Genomic DNA, 20965 nt, shown 5'->3' with positions numbered 1-20965 from the left:
AGAGTTGGTGCGCTGATGCGTTTTTGATGAATGACCACACAGGATGTCAAGATCAGGATTCCTCTAGAGTTCTCTTTGAATTTATGAGCTAAAATTTGATGTGTTGCAAAATCGGGACAACAGGCTAGAAGAGATTAACTGTAACAAGTGGGACTCACAGAAGCTGCAGAAAACATGAGCTTGATTTGGTCCGCCTTCTTGCAGAACATGTTGGGCATGACGAATGTGAGCAGGGACATGAGTTCCACAAGGTTGTTCTGCAGTGGGGTCCCAGTAAGAAGAATTTTTCGCTTTGCCTGCAAGCAGAAAAGTGGGATGCAATCAAATATACAATCTTATGTACTCAAATAAGTAGTCTTATCTCTTGAAGTGTGCTGCCATAATGCTTTGTTCCTGCAAGGCTAATGCAAGACTCATACAGCTAAATGTTGCGAACGCAGAAAGTTTAACTGGCAGCAGTCGTCTGGTGGTTCGAGTGGAGAAGGTGCACAAGCACTTTTTGTTAAACTGTTTTGCAGCAGAAAAGCTTTGTGAAAGCTGTCTCTTCCCTTGAAGCAACAAATTCAGCCACCCAGGACAACTCACAGATTTAGGTTGGTTCTCAGTTGACTGCTCCCAGTATGTTCACATGAACAACATACTGATTGTAAAGTAGGTAAACCATTAAAAGAAGACTGCATAAAACCACCAAATTACCAGGCCGTAATTAAGCTGTACGTGCTTTCTTTCCTTTTCTATAATTTTATTTTTGCATAAAGGATATTACACAATGGAAGTGACTATCTACCGAGGTCTACCAAGCAAATTTTAAACTTTTTTCTAAAAACTGCAACTTCCTTGCTTGAGTGCCTGATTCGGACAGTGAATTCTTTTTAACAAGCTCTCTTGTGTGCAGAGCAATGTCTAAATCTTACTGCAATATACAGTCAACATCCGAATTTTCGGTCTTCCTAGGAACTGCAACAACTTCCAAAAAATGGGCAGTTTGAAAAAATGAATACGTCTTTTACTGCCCTCAAAGGCTCAAATTGCCACAGGCATGTCCAAAATAGCTCTGAAGGCCTGCCAGTACACTTATTAGGCATGTCGGTGCTCGCATTATGACAGGAGACAGCAAGTGCATGCGTGTAAAATTAAGCAATACATAATGTATCCTGTGACAGTTGCCCCTTTATATTCTTGCTATGCTTCACTGCAATACACCGTGCATGCTGCAGTGTACTGTGGCAAAGCTGACTTTTGGGAACCAGCATTATGTGACACGTTGTACTTTCCATACTTCAAAGCTATCGGTCAGGATTTCAAAGGCGGAGTTGGTGCCATTTCCGACAGCGGCGAATTATTTCAACACGAAATGTGGCGCCGAAAACCAGGAAGCTTGGCAGCGAACATCAAAACAGCTAGGTCTATAGTTGTCACAGTGGTGGATACAGCTACTGGTGGATCAGCTTGCAAGAGCATGGGTTTGAGGCTGTGAGATAATAAAAATGGAGGCAGTGGTGGCTTCAATTAATACTGTTTCAGACCTGCAGTCTAGGCAAAAAAATGGCCAGGCTTAGCTTGGTTAAGCCAAGAATGCATTGCATATTGCGCGGTCAGGTGGTGGCTGCGGCCGCGCGCGACAGCGCCAGTTGGGGCCCAGCTTTTCCTCCGTGACGTCACGCGCTGGCGCAGCGCCCCTAGCGGGAGGAGCGGGAGTCAGGTGGTGGCTGCGGCCGCGCGCGACCGTGCGAGTTGAGGCCCAGCTTTTCCTCCGTGACGTCACGCGCCAGCGCAGCGCCCCTAGCGGGAGGAGCGGGAGTCAGGTGGTGGCTGCGGCCGCGCGCGACCGCGCGAGTTGGGGCCCAGCTTTTCCTCCGTGACGTCACGTGCCGGCGCAGCGCCCCTAGCGGGAGGAGCGGGAGTCAGGTGGTGGCTGCGGCCGCGCGCGACCGCGCGAGTTGGGGCCCAGCTTTCCCTCCGGCTGTCGTGACGCCACGTCACGTGGTTGCCCTAAAGGTCAATGGTGGCTGCCCGGCCGCGCCCAAGGGCTGAACTGAGTGATTGCAATATGCAACGCATAAAAGCCGGTAAAATTGGAGGGCAAAGAGCATTTGTGTCCAAAACTTCAGATTGTTACGATTGGCTTTGTGGGGTCTGCGGCGGTGCTGCAAAAGTATTCAAATGATCAGGAACGTCCTAAAGATCGGTTGTTGATTGTATTTCATTTTTAACCAATTACAGCAGTAGTAGCGAAGGTACAGGTGATGAAGCTGCACTCACACTGATCTTCATGAGGTTGGCATAGCGCTGTGAGGCCATATTTTTGAGCATGTGGGCTTCATCAAAGATCACATAATGAAATGGTACTTTCTTGAAGAGGCTCCTGTCTTCTCCATTTCCAGAAATCATGTTGTACCTGTCTCGACAAGGCATAGAGAGAGAACAAGCCATCACCAATTAGGTGTGTCACCAGCGGCACCAAACAATGCACGAGAAAAGTAAAAAAACAATCATACTACTGCCAACAGTGTCTCTTGATGCAGTCATTGGATTTTTAATGTTTCTGCATTTCAAGGCTTAAAGACTAGTCAGTGCAATAATATACCAATGACGTATTCCATATTAGCAACAATCAAATTGATCACCATTGTGAAATCTTTGGCACACACTCTTCGCATGACCATAATTCATTGATACAACTGAAGTCACAGTTCTATTAACCTTGCCGCACTTCAGAACGTACTTTCATACATGATGAACTGGTCTCTTGTGAATAAATTATGAAAAATGTTGCTGCTCAATATCTGGGAATTTACGTGTACGAGGTAACAAATAATAGCACATTTGCTTTCAATATACATAAGTATACCATGTGCAAAATTAATACAACATAAAGCCACAAAATAGTCAACGTCTGAAAATCTATGTGAAAGCTAAAAACAAAGCGTCAGTCTCAACTTAGTGAATGAGTATTTAAAAAAGCGGCTTAAAGAGCACAATGTACCCTGACATTAACTTCCCAGGGTGTCTACCAAGTTGACATTTTAAAATTGCCCGAGTTTTCCAGGTTTTCGCTGAGTGCCTCTGCAAGATTCCCTGAGCAACACGGAACTTTGTTTTATGTCAAGCCGGGCTGACACAATGTCGCCTGATGCTGCCACTCTCTAATGAGCATGTTAAAAAAATTTTAAAAACGTAATCGAGTTTGAACAGTAAGAAGTAATGTTTATTTTATTCAAAAAGAAAAGAGAAGGAAGGGGTTACTAAAATGCACAGTGAATAAAATTATCTTCAAAAAGTATGGTATGGTAGTATGGTAAATCGAGTCGAACATTATCAAATATGACTAAAAAGTAGATGCATTCAAAGTAAATATTTTCAAGTGTGAGCGATTTCTATCAACTGATAGCAAGCTCATTGGTATGAAGCCCGAACTGTCACAAGTGAGATTCTCTCTCAACAGCTGTTAAGTCAACTTCAACTGTCCTGACATACTTTCAGCCTGCGCACAACGCCTCAGTGTTGCGTTTCCCCACTTTAATGAGTTTATTTTGGTTTCTATGAGGGACACCTGCATCTCGGCGTCAGCCAACACTGGTTTTTTGAGCTCAAGCTTCTTCAAAGAAGCGGCAACACGTTTCCTTTCCTGTTCATTCCTCAACGCATAGGTCTTTTCTGTGCTCATCCTCCTTTCAATGCACGTTTGCCCCATGGACCATTTGTAGCATCCTCTTGGTCAGTTGTACAGCCAACGTCTGATTTTTCGGACTCCCTAGGGCAAGCGTAAACGTCAGAAAAATGAGACAGTTCGAAAAAAAAAAAAAAAAAAAAATGAACGCCCGTCTTTTATTGCCATTAAGGGCTGAAATTGACACAGGCACATCCGAAAAAACTCTGACGACCTGCCAGTACACTTATTAGGCATATCGAACCTTGTACTGTGACAAGAGACGCGGGTGCACTCATGTATAATTAAGGAATGCATACTGTACACGTGACAATTGCCCCGTCTCGCGTGTCGTACTTCACTGCGTAACACCACTATACCGAGGAAAAGTTGACTTTTGGGAACCAATATTATGTAATGCAACGTGCTTTCCGAGCTTTGAAGCGATTGACGAGGACTACAAAGGCAGAGTCAGCGCCATGGTTGACAGAGGCAAATTCTTTCAATGAAAAACATGGCACAGAGCAAGAAGCTTAATAGCGAACATTGAAGCAGCTGAGCATATTGCCGCAATGGTGGCTATGGCTGCCAGCGGATCTGCATGTGATAGCGCCGGTTCCTGGCGGCGAGGTAATCAAAATGGCGGTGATGGCGGCTGTGATTAATGCCGTTTCGGACCTGCGGTCATGGCAAAAAGTCCGGAAAATCATACTGCGAAGTGTTTTTGTGTCCGAAATTTCAGACGTTCTGATACGTTGGCTCTGTCGGGTACATGGTAGTGACGTGAAGCTGTCCGAATTATCAGGCATCTGGAAAATCGGTCGTTGACTGTGCGCTGGCAACTCCTCCAGCCGGCGACACGGCATCAAAGACAATTGGTTACGATTCCTCTCTGTTACTCGAGCCAGCATTACCATGTCTTTCATTCCCTTTCAATAAAGTTACAGCTGATAGAAGCACAAAGTCCCCGAGTGTTCCCTAAATGTTTCCAGACTATCCGAAATCCCTGAGAATTCTCAGTTTTCCCAGTTGTTATACACCCTGCATCCTGTTTAGCAAAATCTGACTAACATATCTTTTGCAAACTTTTCCAAAAATTAGGTAAATAAAACGTGTATCAAGTTTAAACCAAATGAGACTAACAAAGATGGCCCCTACATTCAAAGTAAGCATATAAAATTACTCTACTACAGCCAACATTTTTCTTAAGCGGTTAAGATGCACTTACGTCGTAATAAGAACATCAAAGTTTCCCACTTCGCCCCCAAGAATCTTGTACTTGAGCTCCCGTCGGTCCTTCTGGCTGCCATGATAGACAAGAATGTCGAGCGAGGGGCACCACAGCGTAAACTCTCTCATCCAGTTCTCTGCGTGAAACATATCAAGAAGGTCCATAAGTTCAAGAACACCATAATGACAAGAAAAGTAGAGAGGGCCACCAAAGCAGAAGCTTGGTGTCTCGCGGCAGCCTTAACAATACAAGCAGCTGCTCTTCCACTTGGATATTGTGACCTGTTTTTGTGATAAGTTGATGCGATTTGGGTTACATATGGTAACCTAACGCACAGCTCAAAGCCAGATGGGGCAGGAGCTTTCACTGATTGGTGGCTAGGTTCCTCTTCAGTGGTTCTTGAAATTTTTGCCCAACAGTTTATATGTATGTGGTATGGGTGTACGAATATTCTAAAGTTCGAACATTATCGAATATTATATTTTTAATATTTGTGTTCGATTCAAAAAATATATATTTGAAAATGTTCGAATATTTGGTTGGATACGAATATTCAAATCAAATCGACTATATTACTGGCTATGCAGGAGCAAATGCAGTTATTAGCATTTGTTTCTATCTGATCTAAGACTGCTAGTGGCGATTTTGTGCTGGATTTCGTGACGTGACGATTTAGTGCTGCTAGCGAAATTCACCCGTAAAGCACACTTACCCGCTAGACGTCAAAACTTTGCGGGAAAGCCAGCCTCTTAGTAGCAAGGGGCATGGGTTTGCACAAAGGGTCTTTTTTTTTTCCATTTTTTATTTTTTTTTGTGCAGCGCCACCCCCAATTTTGAGTCTATTGCTTGACAGTAAGTTCGATGTGTGACAAATGGCACAGTGTCAAATTCCTACAAGTTTACAAGTGTTTGCTGCAGTATAATAAGGCACAGGCTGGCAAGGACAGCTAGCGAGAATTACTAAATTTTCCAAGCTAACATGAGCCAAATACATAATGTTTCGGTAAAACGACTTACTAGTCTAATTTTTTAACATTGACAATGCAACTGCAATGTTCCAACATAACAAATCAACCCAACTTGCTAATAAATGCATGTGCATATCATTATTTGATATTCGCTATTATATTCGATGCTAAGTATTCGTATTCGATTTGAATTTGAAAATTTTGATATTCGCACACCCCTGCTATATGGTACAATTAGGGTGCCCTCTTAGTGTGTTCGTGAATGCTGAATTTGTGATGAAAATTTTATCTGCCTGCCAAGTTTCAAGGCAATAAGGAATGAAACCCCTCATTGTAAACACATTTTATCAGCTCTCCTGGCATCACTGCAAGAAAAGACATGCAACAGATTGCTTACCCATATGGAAGCAACATAAGTGTAAAGATGCAGATAAAGGCTGCTTCACAAAATGAATGAATGAATCAATCAATAGAGCGGGCGAGTGAGTCAATGACTACTTGTTCATTATGCAGGTGAATGAGAACATGCTGGCAGCAGCCTAACTGCACATCACAATACAGAGAGAGAGCGAGAGAGAGAAAAGACTTCATTCCAGATCAGACTAAGACCTACAATATGTACAGTAAAACCTAGTTGATTCAGATGTCATGGGACTAAAAAAAATTTCCAAATTAACCAAATGCGAAATTATCGAGGGTATAAATAAAACAATAAACAAATGCTTACATCGATATGCTTTTATTTACTGAATGAATTTGCAAATCCCATTTCTATTTTTCATAAAAGCAGTGCGGAAGCTACAATTCTTGTTATCTCGTGACTGATTAGCGCTCGCAGCGCAGGCACAGTGTGCGTCTTCATCTGAGACACATTTCTTACTACCGCGCGCACATCCCAATTATCTTTTCACAAGTGAACTGGTCTCCAATAGATCATCTGTTCATTGTGATGTAGCCGGCGCTCTTCACCCTCAACAGCTTCGCACTGAGTCAGAACGAAACTGTTTGCCGCAATCACTATCAACACGATCATGGACAGTGACATGCGGTTCTGTGGGCATGCAGCCGATGCATGCACCGAGTCAAAACGAAACTACCATTTTTCAGTACCGCTGCGGACGAAACCGTGTTATGCGCGGCAGTAAATGCAAGAATGAAGGCTATAGACCAGAACACGATAGCCTCGCACGCAGGCTAACCGAACGCATACTCTCGCACCGGGTTGCCCGGTCGACCGGCGCCATTTTGTACTGGGCTGCCGAAGTGTGTTCGCCGGCGACCGGTAGACATGGCAAGCGTCAGCTCTAGGACTCCAAAGTGCGGAAATGTGCCCGTTCACGCGGATCGAAAGTACAAGAAGTCATCCAGGCATCATTGCGTTGTGTTTGGATGCCAAAACAACCAGCGCAAAAGGAGCAGGTTGCTTAGCGCTGTTTGCGAAGAGCACAACGCACGTAGGGAATCGTGCCGGTGCGGTGTTTTCAGCCTGCACCGATTTCCATCCGCAACGAAGAATGCCAAGCTGCGTCACCGGTGGAAAGCTGCAGTGAATAGGAAGAACTACCAACCCAGTGAAAATACACAAGTGAGTATTCGATCTGTGTATATTTTAGTGCTACGTTCAACTTTGCGCCCTACGAACGTAATATGTGCAACACGCAGGTTTTCTCCGAGCACTTTCTGAACAACAAGCCTACAGGGAAGAATCCCGTGCCGGTGATTCGCCTTGGCTATTACAAAAAGGCAAACCTTTTCGTGTTTTCAGTAATGCAGAGCCCTCGACAGTTAAGCGGAACAGTTGAGTTTGCGGTTAGCGATACTTGCAGCTGGTGCACGGCATGACCATTAGGCGCGAACGACAAGATGTAGGCAATAGAATGTTGCCCTGCTGGTGAGCGTTATTGCTATGAAAGTAAACTGAAGTCTGCTAGTCACGTAGCACGCGTCCACAAAAACGTAAACGACGACTGCTCGTCGTCGAAGGTGTTCTTGCAGCGCGCCTGTCTTTACGAACTGGTGCTGCAGGTGTCATTCGTAACGAATTCATTTGAGCCTCCTGAGCTCTTAACTGCGTGCGGGGTGTTATGCAGGGCAAAGCACAAGATTTTTCCGTTCTTATAGCGAGGAAAATAAGGTGGTTAATTATTGTTTTATTTTGTAACAAAATTTTGCTCGTTCTCGCCAGTTTCTTTTTACTGTTTTATTTTTTTTTTTTTCCTAAGGGAGCGCCAACAATCCGATATGGCCTCGCACAAGTGAAACAGGTCTGATACCAGGTAGCTGTAGTTGGTGAGGCTAATTTCTTGGAATGCAGGTGCGGTTGTTGTGTTGTACCAAAGGGGTCCCCGATGATGCAGCTTAAAGTAGGTATGGTAATTTTATTGCCTTGTCATGGTTTGTGCAACAACTGTACAACACCTGCAGCTGTCATGCTCACCCTGTTATAGGGGCTTTGTCTGCACACGTAGTTTAACATTATAACTACTGTAATTCTTCATTTTCCAATGAGTTTAGGTTTAGCATCATATATGCTGCTTGTTCCGAGTGCTGTAGGCTTGTGTTCTGAATATTGTACGATAAACTGCACGATACAACTGGCCTGGTGTATTTTCTATTTCATTTTCAGAGGACTTTATATCTTCGCAACAGTGATGGCATGGGAAAGAACTACAGCCCTTCTTACTATAACATGTATTTTGTTTTCAATGTGCAGGTCGTGAAGGGCAGGCGTCTGCTAATCAGGCAGGCTATAAGCCCAGTCAAACGACCTCGCCAGTTGGTTGCCAAACTCGGCCAACCAAGTAGTGACCATGACAAACAAGACCAAACTGAAAGTGCAGAGGACAATGTTCTGCGTGCTTTAATAATATATGGCACCAACGCAGAGTGCTGTATATTACTTCACAGGTTACGTGCCAAAAATGCGGAGATATTACAGCTCACACGTGTTCTAGCACATAGCGCGCGGTTTGTACAAACGTAATAGCGTACTTGCCCGATGTATTCGCTTCTGCAGCCTGCACAGCACTCAGTGTGGCCATTGCGGACTTGCATGAGGTCTTGAAGTTTGATTGGATCGAGACAGCGAAAATGACAGGTTAGAAAAAACGCGAAACACGCCTTCCGCCCAGCTAAAAAGCCCAAGTTTCGCTTCTGCGCCGGGTAGCATCTCCCGGCGTGGCAGCCCAGACCTGCTACTTCGCGGCGCTTAGGATAGATGGCGCGACCAGCGCTCATCAATATGGCGGCGCGCTTTGAATTCACGGTGTTCTGGTCTATAAAGGCACAAATATGGACAAAGTGTTATGCCGCTGCTGTCATTCACATACGATTTCTGCTGATGACTATGGTGATGTGCCCTGCCGCTTCACTTCAGTTGGATGCTAGTGTTGTTTTTGCTCTTTTGCATTGCACGTTTGCACCGCCCTATGCTTGGCGAGCTCCGAGAGTTGTCCGAATTGACCTATGTGCGGCCAAATACATCTGAACCAACATGAGTTTGATCACATTAAATAATGCACATGCCTGCCAGGGCCAGAGGACAGGTCCGCATTAACTAATTTTCCAAATCAAAGAGGGTCGAATTAATGTGGTTTTACTGTACTCTATCAGCATATTCATCAACAGTAGTGAGAAAGCATTAGTGTGTAATCGATCAACCGATCAATGAATCAGTCATTACCACTGTGTGGACTATGAACAGCACACAAGATTATCTGCAGCGAAGAGTAGGTCAAACAGCCTTTCCGTACCCAAAGTAGAAGAAGGCACTACGACCAGGTGTGGCGAAGCCTCCCCTTGCTGCTGCAGGTAGGCCAGGAATGCAATGGCCTGGATGGTCTTGCCCAGGCCCATTTCATCAGCAAGGATGCCATTCACTTCCTGTTTGTGCATGACTGCCAGCCAGTTGAGGCCAATGAGCTGATATGGGGAGAGATGTAAGCTGGAAAGGAGACAGTTTGAGGTCATAATCCATAATCTCCATGCATAGCTCACTCATTCCCTGCACAAGCTTAGATGAAGAGACATAGCAATGAGCTGTGACAAATGTGTTCATTCCCTCTGGCTATTAACTAGAGCAGTGTAAAGCGACAGCTTGCATCTATACTTCACAGAAGACTACCACATTTGTATAATTTTTAGGCACACACAAAACACGCCCGAATAAAAGAAAAGTGCATCTGAATGCAAGCTGCACCTGAATGTAATATGCGGTCAATTTATAAAAGAAAAATATACAAAGTCCCCATATTCGCAATCAGAAAAACAAGACATGCAGAATTTACCTTTCACAGAAGAGAAACCGTTTTTTAACATGAGCTTTCATAAGGAAAGCAGCATGTCATTGTCGCCAATTGTGCTTCACTGGCCACAGATACCAAGCACATAAGGCGGCATTCTTGAGCAATCACTTTTAGAAATACTACTATCACTTTAATGAGATTTTACATGACTCTGCATGGACTTGTCATAATATGGTGCTCGAAAGTCTTCCTGGCGCACTGCGCATATAGCGAGCTTCACACAGCACTAGAAACGCTGCTGGCCATATGCGCTGATATGTGCGTTTTCGAGTCACACGAAGCCTTGCAAAAGTGGTAGTGCTGTATCTCCAAAAGTGATCGTAGTCAAGCACAAAATAAACCCCCACATACTCTCAAGAAAGCATGCCCTACTACCATCTCGTCATGGCAATGATGCTACATCTGACTGCTATGACAGTAGGCAGTTGCCAACATGACGAATGCGGTTTTGGCTTTGTATCTAAATGTAATGCGCAGGCAGTTTTCGGACCTACTGTTCTTTTTTAAGAAAGGTGTGCATTAGTTTAGTGCCAATATGGTAATTAATCATTCATGGGTTGGCAGAAAAGAACCAGACAGAATTAAGATGGACCAGGGGTCAAGTGATAGCAGTATTCTAGCAAACGATCTAAAGGCTGCGGGATTGCCAGTCACTTATTTAGATCAGCGAAGAAGAAATCTATGTTGGTGACAGATAGGTCTGGTGAAAAAGCCCTTGTGCCAATCAGTCCCAGACTAATTTTTGTCAGTGGAGAAAAAGGCACTTGTTGCAAGCCAATCAGAACGCAAGATTACAAGCTAGAGCTGGGACAGCGGTGAAAGCAGCTCTCGCTTGTAAACATCCAGTCAGCCATATGGCAAAATGGCATAGGCCTGACCAGCTGCTTCATTCATCTGCAGGTGGATTTGCTGGTGGTTTGTGAATTTATACTCCATGCTTTGTGCAAAGACAAGTTTGCAGAGGAAGTGCACTGTCTACAGTAAAACCTCGTTAATACGTAGTTAGCGAGAAACGTGGATGAGGTACACACTAAGCAATGTATGAATTAACCGACAATGGCAGATGAGTGGATATAGACTTTCCGGCCAAAGAGACCTTAATTCTCACTCAAACAAACATGCCTCCAAGTTTTATTTGTAAGCAGGCTGCACAAAAATTTGATTTTCACTTGCCACTGTGGCGGCCTTACAGCAATGATGGCATCCTCAAACTCAGCAATTCTGCGAGTCAGTTTTTCCATGAAGCCCCACTTTCCTGCAAACGGCCTCATGACACACAACGCACTAGCCATGTCGAACATGGAAGGGTCATCATCCACGTCACCATGAATGACGTTAAAACAATTCCACACTTATATTGTGAACAACTGTCTTGTTCAAAAGAGGTGAAAAACTTTCCCGTGTCTTCAGAAGACGTTGTTAGCTTCGCCTTTTTGGCATTAGCACCATGTGTACTGCGCGTTTATCACGCATTCTGCATGTCTATAATATGGTGGTGTAGGATCTGATGAGATCGACTGATCATGACGTCCCATGAAGCAGCTACCCGTTACAGTTTCGGTACCTCATTTATTTGTTATTCAAATTTATCAATGAGTTTCTAAGTAAACTGAGCCAGCCTACCGTTGACAGGACTGTCAATGCCATTTGAAGATAACAATATCCTAATATGGTTAAAGAAACACCGAAGTTGCACTATAAGCATTGTGCCATTTGGTTATCTCCACCCAGCCCAGTGTAATTATCAATCTTATCAAACTTGATCTGACCAGTAAAACACTTATCAAACCTTTTAAGTTGTCATCAACCTTATTGGACTAGACATGGCCCTTATCAACCCTTATCGGTTACCAACCTCATCGCAATCATCTTATCCTTATCAATCCTCATCAGAATAGCTTCGATCATTATAAGCCCTTATCATTCTTCAGCACCTTATCCATCTGCGTTGAACCATTATCAACTGTGATGAGACCCATATACCCCTCATCGCTCCTTATGATCCTTATCAATTCACTGAATGCTTATCTGTCAGTATTGCACGACGTGAAATGCATGATCCCTCAGAGATCGGTGGCATTTCGGTCGGTAAAAGAATGTCCCAATGGAAGCCGCATCCTACGACCACCAAAATGCATAGGGGATGTGAAATGTTTGGCATTAAATTTTTGCAAAGTCGAAATATTCTTTATGTGTACAACACTCCAAGTCCTAGAGATTGCTTTTATTCCACCATCACTAAATCTTTCCACAAAGCGTTCACAGAAACTGTTATTTGACATTTCTTCTGTACTGCCGGAATAACACATTCATATGATTCAGATATCTTCAATATACCTTCTGCAAGCATTAGTGTCTATCCCAGTGGGTAAGACACTCAGCTTATAAATGTGGGGTTGTACGTTCGGAACTCACCACTGCCGTTTCCCTTCCAAATTAATTTTTTATACATTAATTTCTTTATAGCGATTCGTCTTATGCGAGAGATGGACAGATGGGTTTTCTTGTTGGGTAGGAGTAGAAATGCTTATGCATTTAATATTACGTTGAGCTTCAGTTTAGGTGATGGACACCCTTGACCTATTAAGGTTTCCCACTTCATGCAGAAACACAAGATGCACTTCACGGTCTTACTGTCTATGAAAAGTTCATACGGTGGTGAACACATATTTTTTAGCTCTTCATTAATGTAGTGTTATTCCCACGAGTGTTTGCAATTTACTGAGGCTCTTGATTTGATTAAGGAATTCTTTGGTCGCATCGACTTCGCTAAATCAAGATATAACTGTATTCAATGAGCCGTAGATAAGATGCACACTGGCAGCTCCATTCATGGAGTGAATCTCCAGCCTAAACCAAACTATCACGGTATGAAAGGAGGTAATCCAAAACACAACAGCTTGGTCTAAGCATAGCAAATATCATTCAGGATGAGCATACACCTCAGCCATTCCTTGACAACCACTCATGCAAAACTGTCTGGTGTACGAGATCACTCAACAAATTGCCAGAAAAAAAGAAAAGGAAGAGGAGGAAAAAAGAAAACAAGAGAAATAAATATGAATGGGCAACCTTTGGTTGAGCAGGGATGGTTGGGTCTTGATGTACTCGTCAGAGTCTTCACTCTCACCCCTCACAAGGCGTGACACAATTTCCTGCATCTGGTCTGAGATGCTCTGGCAGCGGGCCATCAGGCGATTGACCACACCACGTGTATGAAGCAAGTTCTTGGAACTGTTCAGCATAGTGGGCGTCAAGTTTTTGCAGGTTTCAAACTTATACACCTGGACAAAGAGAGTGAAAGTTTGCATTGGCAAACGCCGCTAGTTTAACAATGCGCTCCCAAACAAGGTAGCAATGAATTGTGAAATGCTGCTTTTATAATCAAAATGGCGGCAAGCTGGCGCGTTGGTAGGTTAACATCAAAATCAAACAGCATGAAGCAAATAAAGGGCAATTGACTCAGGTGACACATCTGTGTTGTCTCTTGCGTCCTTTGTTTTGTACTGTCTTTAATCATTTTGGACAAGCTCAGCTCACTCACCCAAACTTACTAATTTGTTAGTTGAACGTTTCCTATGATAACAACTCACTATGTCTCAAAGAATAAGCAGATGATAAAATTTTCAAATTATGATAAAAGTATTACAGGCTTAACACAAACACTGGATAACCTTTGTAGTATCTCCGCACCTCAAACAAATATAAGAAAAATTACAAGTCAATCAGAGCATGACTACAATGTCACAATCATGTGCTTTGCCAATGACATTGTACAACCTATGAATTATAGCACTATGACTAAACTATGCAGTTCTATCGGAATCGCTACTGGGGGTGTATTCTGTAAGCGTCCATCTAGTGGACATGTCCATATCGTCTGCGGTTGAAGTTCTGGTTGGCTGAGCTTAGGTATGTGTCAGAAGGAGACAGGTGCCCCCAGCTAATCAGCACTTCAGCAGCAGACAAAACGTACCCACCCTTCCACTAGGTGGAAACTTACACAATACCTCCTCTGTTCACACACATGCACATATAGCCAATTAGAATGTTGAAGAATCTGTTCTCAGGCAGCCCATCTGCTACAACCACACAAACAAAGGTGCAATGTCCTTGAGTGCAAGTCTTAAATTCAAACAAAATCAACTACTTGTATAAAACCGTTGCGAGTATAAAGAACAAAATGCTGCAATACAAGAAAATAGTTAAATGTTGCAATGCTTAGACAATGGCACATAATGTACCACATTTTTTTCTGTCCATGCATGGATGCAAATGGTACTACTCTCCAAGCATGCGCAACTTCAAAACCGCACACTAGAAAACACTAAAGTAGCAAATCAAGGCAGCATTTATTTTCTATTTGCACCAGGATTTAAGGAAAGGAGTATGGAATGTACGCTTACTTTGCTACTTAATATGACTGAAGCGATGAAAACAGTGAGCTAAACATCGCCTTTCTAGAAAAAACTTTATCACTGAGAGTAATATAACCTACCAGATTCTTCCATGTTTCATATGGTCGGTTCTCCAGAACAGCATCTACCTTCTTCCGGCTGCAGCCAGGGATCGCAAGTAGTTCATTAAAAGAGGCATTGTCAAAGAACTCTGTGATAGCACGCTTGGTTTCTATCTTCGCAGGTGTGTCATTTGACTCTTCACCGCTGTTCTCACTGTCATCGGCTGAGCCATAGATGTCCTCATTACAATATTCTTCTTCATCACTGACATCATCAATCTTTAGTGCTTTTGCTGGCCGCTGTGCCACCTTCTTGTAGGAGCTTCGTGACTTGAGGTCATTGAAGGCTTTAAATTTGGAAAGACCAGCACTCGAGCTCTTCACAGGTGACTCAGTTATTGCAGCACTTGAGCTCCTCACAGGTGACTCAGTTATTGCAGCACTCGAGCTCTTCACTGCTGACTCGGTTTTTGTAGCAACATATGTCTGCAGCTTGACCTGCGAATGTGGCAACGAACAAGAACATCAATGTGCGAGAGGTCAAATGGACACTGTTTAGAATCAATATATTAAACTAGATAGGTATATTTCACTTATGGAATGTTGGAAAAGTCAATCTTTGTATGATAGGTTTGGTAAACCAGGTGGAGCACAGAGACAAAGTACAGATGGCGACAACTGAAATTCCCCCACCAGCTTCTTGCAAGGTCATCGACTCCAGCATCGTTCTATTGCTAGTTAAGTGTTCATCGATAAAAGATTACATAGAACTTGAAGTAGCGAAACATCAACCTTTTAGAAACAACTTTTCGTGTATAGTAAATCTGTGGGGTTACACTGATGTCATGGGTGATGTGCCTTGATTTCAAGAATAGACGTTTGTCCTCGGTTATCTTCCGTAAAATAAACATTTCCTTTAAAGCATAGTACATTATTTTGCTAACATGCTTAAAGGCATGTCAGATGGTGATTTAAAGTATATTAGGCTTTTAAAGCACAAAACATGCAGAAAAGAAAGAGCTAGTACAGATAATATGCAGCAGTCTCAGGGAATGTGGGTAAAGGCAATAGGTTGAGTGATTGGGCTGCAATTTGTTACCTAAATGTGCCTAAAAGCTGCAACTAATTTCAACCAGATCTTAGGTTATCACAAGAGAATTCTGCACACCACTGCAGCTTAGGAGACATACCTTTGGTGTAACCTCCTTCTCCTCTCCACCACCAAAGTCCACACCTTTGCTGCTAGATGAGGAAACTGTCTTATACCGCGCATTGCGATGTGGGCTGCAGGCCTTGCGGTTTGGTGGGTTTCTCACCAAGTACAGACGAGCTTGACAAATGTTCCACTTAGATGCCACCAGAGCGTCTTGGAGGTCCTGGATTAGAGAGAAATTTGTGCTGCACAAGACGAGCACCCGTTCTGACAAACTAAAGGGCGATTCCGACTGAGTGCAACAGGGCTATAAGGTTTTCAACTGCGATTCCACAACAACATTCTGTTTTAAAGAGGTAACAGAAATTTGCTGCGTGCTGCATGTTGCAATGTAAAGCTCAGAAGGACAAAGCCCAAACGCTGGAAAGTTAAATGCTGCTTAATGACAAAGTGAGCACAAATAAAGTCAAATAACTTGGTTTTTCTGTCATGCATGCAAATTTTTGTCCAAAGAAACATTTGTGTTAAATATTTCTTCCTTTTAGAGCCAGGCTAAGAAGTAAAAGCAGCAGGCAAATGCCCATGCTATCATGGCAGATAGAAGAAAGGAAAGAAGAGAGTCCACCAACGACTGTCTTCTAATGCAACCGCTGAACTCCTGTATACAGGGCGTCCCACATTGGCCAAACTTTAAAAAATATGCAAATGACACGTAGCTGCACAGAACCAAGGTAATGTTGTTTTTCATCGCGTGGAGAAACTCAGATTATTTTATTCGTTCTGCCTAATTGCATAATTAGCCTTAATTAAATAATGAACTTCTCAAATATTGTAGATTAAAAAAGTCAATGAGGAAATTGTAGAGGAACATGAAAAACTCCTGACAGAGCTTTCTATTGCTCAACATGTGCTATATAAAAGTTTTTCCAAGCGTGAAAGCCTGCAAAGTGCTTCAAGCGGCCAGTCAAGTGGCAATTTTGCAAGTATTCACAGGCTTCAGGCTCGGAAAAACACTTTCATGTGGAACGCACCAAGCAACAGAAAGCTGTATTGGGAGTTTTTCATGTTGCTCTGCAATTTTCTCACTGACACTTATAATCTAATTATAACATTTGAAAAGTTGATTAATTAAGGCTAATTATGTAATTTGTCAGAATGAAAAAAATAATGAGCATTATGTCCAAGCAATCGCGAACATTACCTTGGTTCTGTCCAGCTACGTGGCATTTGCATATTTTTTTAAAGTTTGGCTAAAGTTGCATTGGGACACCCAGTATAATGTAAATATATATATTTTTTATTCACTGTGTTCTAGGATATGTTGCGTTGCCACCAGCAACCCTGACATCTTATGATACTGGAAATATCAAGTATTCTCCTATAACAGCTCAAGAATATGTGAACTGGCACACATAAAATGTAGTCCACAAGATAAACAGAAAACTTCTGATTTTTTGTTTTATCGTCTTGATCATCAAGGCAAGGATAATGGCCCTGTCAAATCTTCATTAGCAATGTCTTCTAACAAACTTTACTACTACAATGCATTGTCAAAAAGAAATACCTTGTAGAACTATGTGGCTGCCTCAGCATAGACCAGTAAATGAAAACCTGAATAATTCAAAATTGCAACTAATTCAATCAGAGCTAAAAATATTTTATTGGCATGTAATCTTTCGGATGGCTTTTAAATTGCTCGATTTAAACAAGTCAATCACGAATTTCAGTTCACGCAAACTTTGGCTTTTGAGAGCAGAGTTATGCAAGTGTCAGATGATGCTATCACATAGCGGTTGATAATTGCGATCTAATGTGGCCCTATAGCATTCGTACAATGTGGCTAAACACGGCTGGTTGAAGGATGTTCACAAGGCATGCAGGGTCGACATATGCCAGCGTTTAATAATCAGGCTGCAATGTATGCTGATGAAATGGCACAACTGACTGAACTTGAATTGGTATTAGACTTGTTTAACCGGATTCACTGCACAAATGCTTGTCAACGTAAAGTGGTGTGCACAATTATCTGTCGGTATAAGTAAATAAAAATTATTTATTTAACCATGTTTTATTCAATTTCATTTATTTAGTGCTCTGTTAATTCACATGTATTTTGTAACAGTTTGAAATAGTAAGTCAAGCATATCTTTTCCAGCTGTAAGCAAGCAAAATGCAACATGCAGTTACCAACCATAATGTCGGCTCCTCTGAACTCTTCGATGAGCTGCCTGAGACTTTTCTCCCTGTCAGTCATGTACCTTGTGCACTCATCCTCCGAGTCCTTCTCACCACTGCTGTCATCCTCTATCTGATTAGTTTTCCTTTTGGCATGTGAACCATGTCGCCCTGAGCCGCTGTTCGCTGCATCATCTTCAGAGCTGCTTGAGAGGACACGCTTTCGTTTAACTCCATTTGTTACTGCTGGACTTTCTTCTAAGTCAGGAGTTGAGCTGCTTGCTGCTATATCAGGAGACTCTTCAGCACTGTTGACAGCATGAAAAAAAAAAAAAACGATTGAGCGCAAAATCAAGCTCTATGTAAAATGCAAAAAAAAGAAACAATAGGCATAGCAGTTTCTACAACCTGGCTGATTTTATAAAAACCCGAGGTTTTAGGCTCACACCTACAACACCATGACATGAAGTTCTGTTCAAATTCTTCATCGTATCATTCAGCATGTAAAGCAGAAATAAAACTGGCATGTCCCAGCAAATGCATGCAAGGAAATTGGAAAACATTAACAAATACAATGCAACGCCTTAAAAAAATTATGAAAATGATGGCAAGAAGGCAGCAAATAGCGTCGCTCTCCAGTAATGTCTACTGCAAAAAAATATCCGCGTTAAGTGGCAGCATTACTGCTCGATTCAGGGGCGTTATAGCTAACGCGTTGTAATGACGGGATTCACTATCACGTTAGCACACCTCAAAGCATCAAAGAATGAATGAGTCGCGATAGAAATAGGCTGTTGACTCGGCCAGAAGCATAACGTCGTTCACCTTTTATCCGGGCCAGACCGCTTCAATGCTGATTCGGGAGTCTCGGGGACAACAATATCATCTGCACATCACAACATCAAACAGCTCTTAGATGCTAACACAGTTTTCGATATTGGGCGAGTCTTAGGTCGACAGACTAACCTTCGTTTCTCTCGGGAGAACCATGAACATCATGTCGCAGGTTCTGGCACTGGTCGCTCGACGATGAACATGGTTCCAAGCCGGGGCTTTGCTGCGCACATTTCTTTTGGAACCTAAACTGTCTAAGCGTATTCAACAAGCTCGGTGAGCCGGCGCCGTTAGCAAGGATTGAATCAGACATGATGCGAAGTACCCCGGAAAGTAGATCGCATTCACGAACTCAGATAGGTCACTACGTGTCAGCTCAGACTCCGTTGAATTGCACTCGACGCCGACAGACCTGTATCACAGCAGCGGCGACAGCACCACACAACAGTTACTAGCCCGGCGTGACAAGACAAACTTCACCCGCGAAACCTTGCACGTTGTCAATTCCGGCAGTGGTTGGACAAAGACAAAACAACCATAACCTCAAGAAAGTCCTACGCAAACGAAAAGCTGTGCCCCGCTAGTATTCAGGGATTCTCACATTGAACAGGAACTCGTTCGCTAACAGGAACATAATTCACACACTTGTTCAAAGCTTGACAACCGCGGACCCGCGGTAGCCGCGGCTCAGCGCTCGGCTCAGACGGGCCTGAACGCGATCAGGCAGCTCAGGGTCAAGCGTGGCGCTGTGGTCGCCGGCTCGTTGGCCGCCGGAATTAGAAAACTAGGCTTAACTTCTCATTTCCCGCTAATTGTCACTGCTTGAAAAGGCCATTTTCTTTAGGTCAGTGCCCATGGAGTTACCGAGAGGGCGAACCAAAATAAAGCTTGTAAGGAGAACTACAATGACCCAGATCCGGTTTACTTGTCGGTCGCGGAAGTGAAGAGTGCACGGAGCACCGCGACGGTTCGACCAACTGCTTGCTTTTGTGTGATCGTAGCGTTTTAATTTCTTTTAATATGCATTTTCTTTTACGACCATATGCCGCAATTTGTTGTTCTTTTGTATATGCAGCAAGTGTAGTCACGGTTTTTTTTTTTTTTTACATGTTAACTAAATATGTCGTAAACCATGAGCCATACGAGTCCCACCAGGTGTTTCCACTCTCACGTTTTTCAAGTTTTTCAAAAGGCCGGCGTTCCAGCGACCCCAGGCCAGCTTTCTAAACAGCATTAACGGCGCCCTAGGTGTCCCAGAATTTAGTTTCCAAATTGGTTAGGTGGACATTCCCGCGTACCGTTAAGGGACTTCAGCCGGCAAAAACGAAAGCAAAAACAAATAAACATAATAAATTCTATTAACCCGCTTCCCACTCGCACGGCTCAGGCCCCATTCAAATGCTTACACTTTTAAACTAAAACCGATAAACTCAGATCTAACTTTTCGGATGAGTTTTTCATAAAATAATCAACCAAATTTTGTTCTGCCAATCAAGCTTCACTGCATTACAACTGCGTTGGACAGGAAAGCAAAAGTTTGTAACACTATGTGATAACGAAATTTGTGTTACCATCTCCTGTTTCATGCCGTTTTCTGTCCGTCGACTCGTAAGCACATGAACAGCTTACTGCAACGCACGAGAACAGAAAGCTCGAACGAACGTGCGTGCGTCGCCCTCTTCTTCTTCAACTATGGCAAATCACGGAAAGACATGGGGAAAAAAAGAGAGAAAAAAAACAAGGTGCCGTGGTTGAACGCGGTTAAGCCAAGTTTGTCGAGCGATAGCACGGTTTTGCCTGCTTTGGGAAAGGACACAGACGCTGCTCGGCGCAGCAGCAGCGGCGAGCGAATTGACCTTCATGCTGCGTCTCGATTGAACGCGAACTAAGCGTCGAAAACACAGCGCACACGAAGCTACCAGCACTCGGCACACTTTGTACACATCGCAGATCGCGTTTAAGATAAGGGCACCCACGCGGCGTACGCAGTAGCCGCCGCGATAGTGGCTAAGCTAAGTCCCAGTTTGACCTTGGCTGAGCTTAAAGGTCAGATTTACGGTACCTGGCGTTTTCGGGGTTTCTAGCTGGAGTAGTATAGAGCTATCACTCTAAAAGAAGTAAACAAGCTTATCATGTTCCAAAGACTTCAAATTCTTAGTGTGTGTAAGAATTAGTATGATAACTTCCGACAG

At 43.2% G+C, this 20965-nt stretch overlaps 1 protein-coding gene across 1 annotated transcript in view; it reads right to left on the bottom strand.

Annotated features, from left to right (window-relative positions):
- Positions 1-19703, bottom strand: part of Etl1 (SWI/SNF-related, matrix-associated actin-dependent regulator of chromatin, subfamily a, containing DEAD/H box 1) — a 45676-nt gene extending 25973 nt beyond the window's left edge. Inside the window, exons 1-10 of the mRNA XM_075696388.1 lie at positions 18906-19703; positions 18765-18825; positions 17956-18247; positions 15802-15987; positions 14651-15109; positions 13225-13436; positions 9601-9791; positions 4878-5016; positions 2263-2398; positions 159-296 (exon numbers count right to left, since the gene is read on the bottom strand). Coding sequence (XP_075552503.1) covers positions 159-296; positions 2263-2398; positions 4878-5016; positions 9601-9791; positions 13225-13436; positions 14651-15109; positions 15802-15987; positions 17956-18247; positions 18765-18825; positions 18906-19086 — 1995 coding nt within the window. The 5' untranslated portion in view covers positions 19087-19703. The remainder of the gene's footprint in view (positions 1-158; positions 297-2262; positions 2399-4877; positions 5017-9600; positions 9792-13224; positions 13437-14650; positions 15110-15801; positions 15988-17955; positions 18248-18764; positions 18826-18905) is intronic.
- Positions 19704-20965: the final 1262 nt, after the last annotated feature.

The sequence above is a fragment of the Dermacentor variabilis genome, chromosome 6 (genome assembly GCF_050947875.1).
Source record: "Dermacentor variabilis isolate Ectoservices chromosome 6, ASM5094787v1, whole genome shotgun sequence".
NCBI lineage: Eukaryota > Metazoa > Arthropoda > Arachnida > Ixodida > Ixodidae > Dermacentor > Dermacentor variabilis.
Note: the sequence above shows the minus strand (reverse complement) of the source record. Positions and strands in the feature narration are given on the sequence as shown.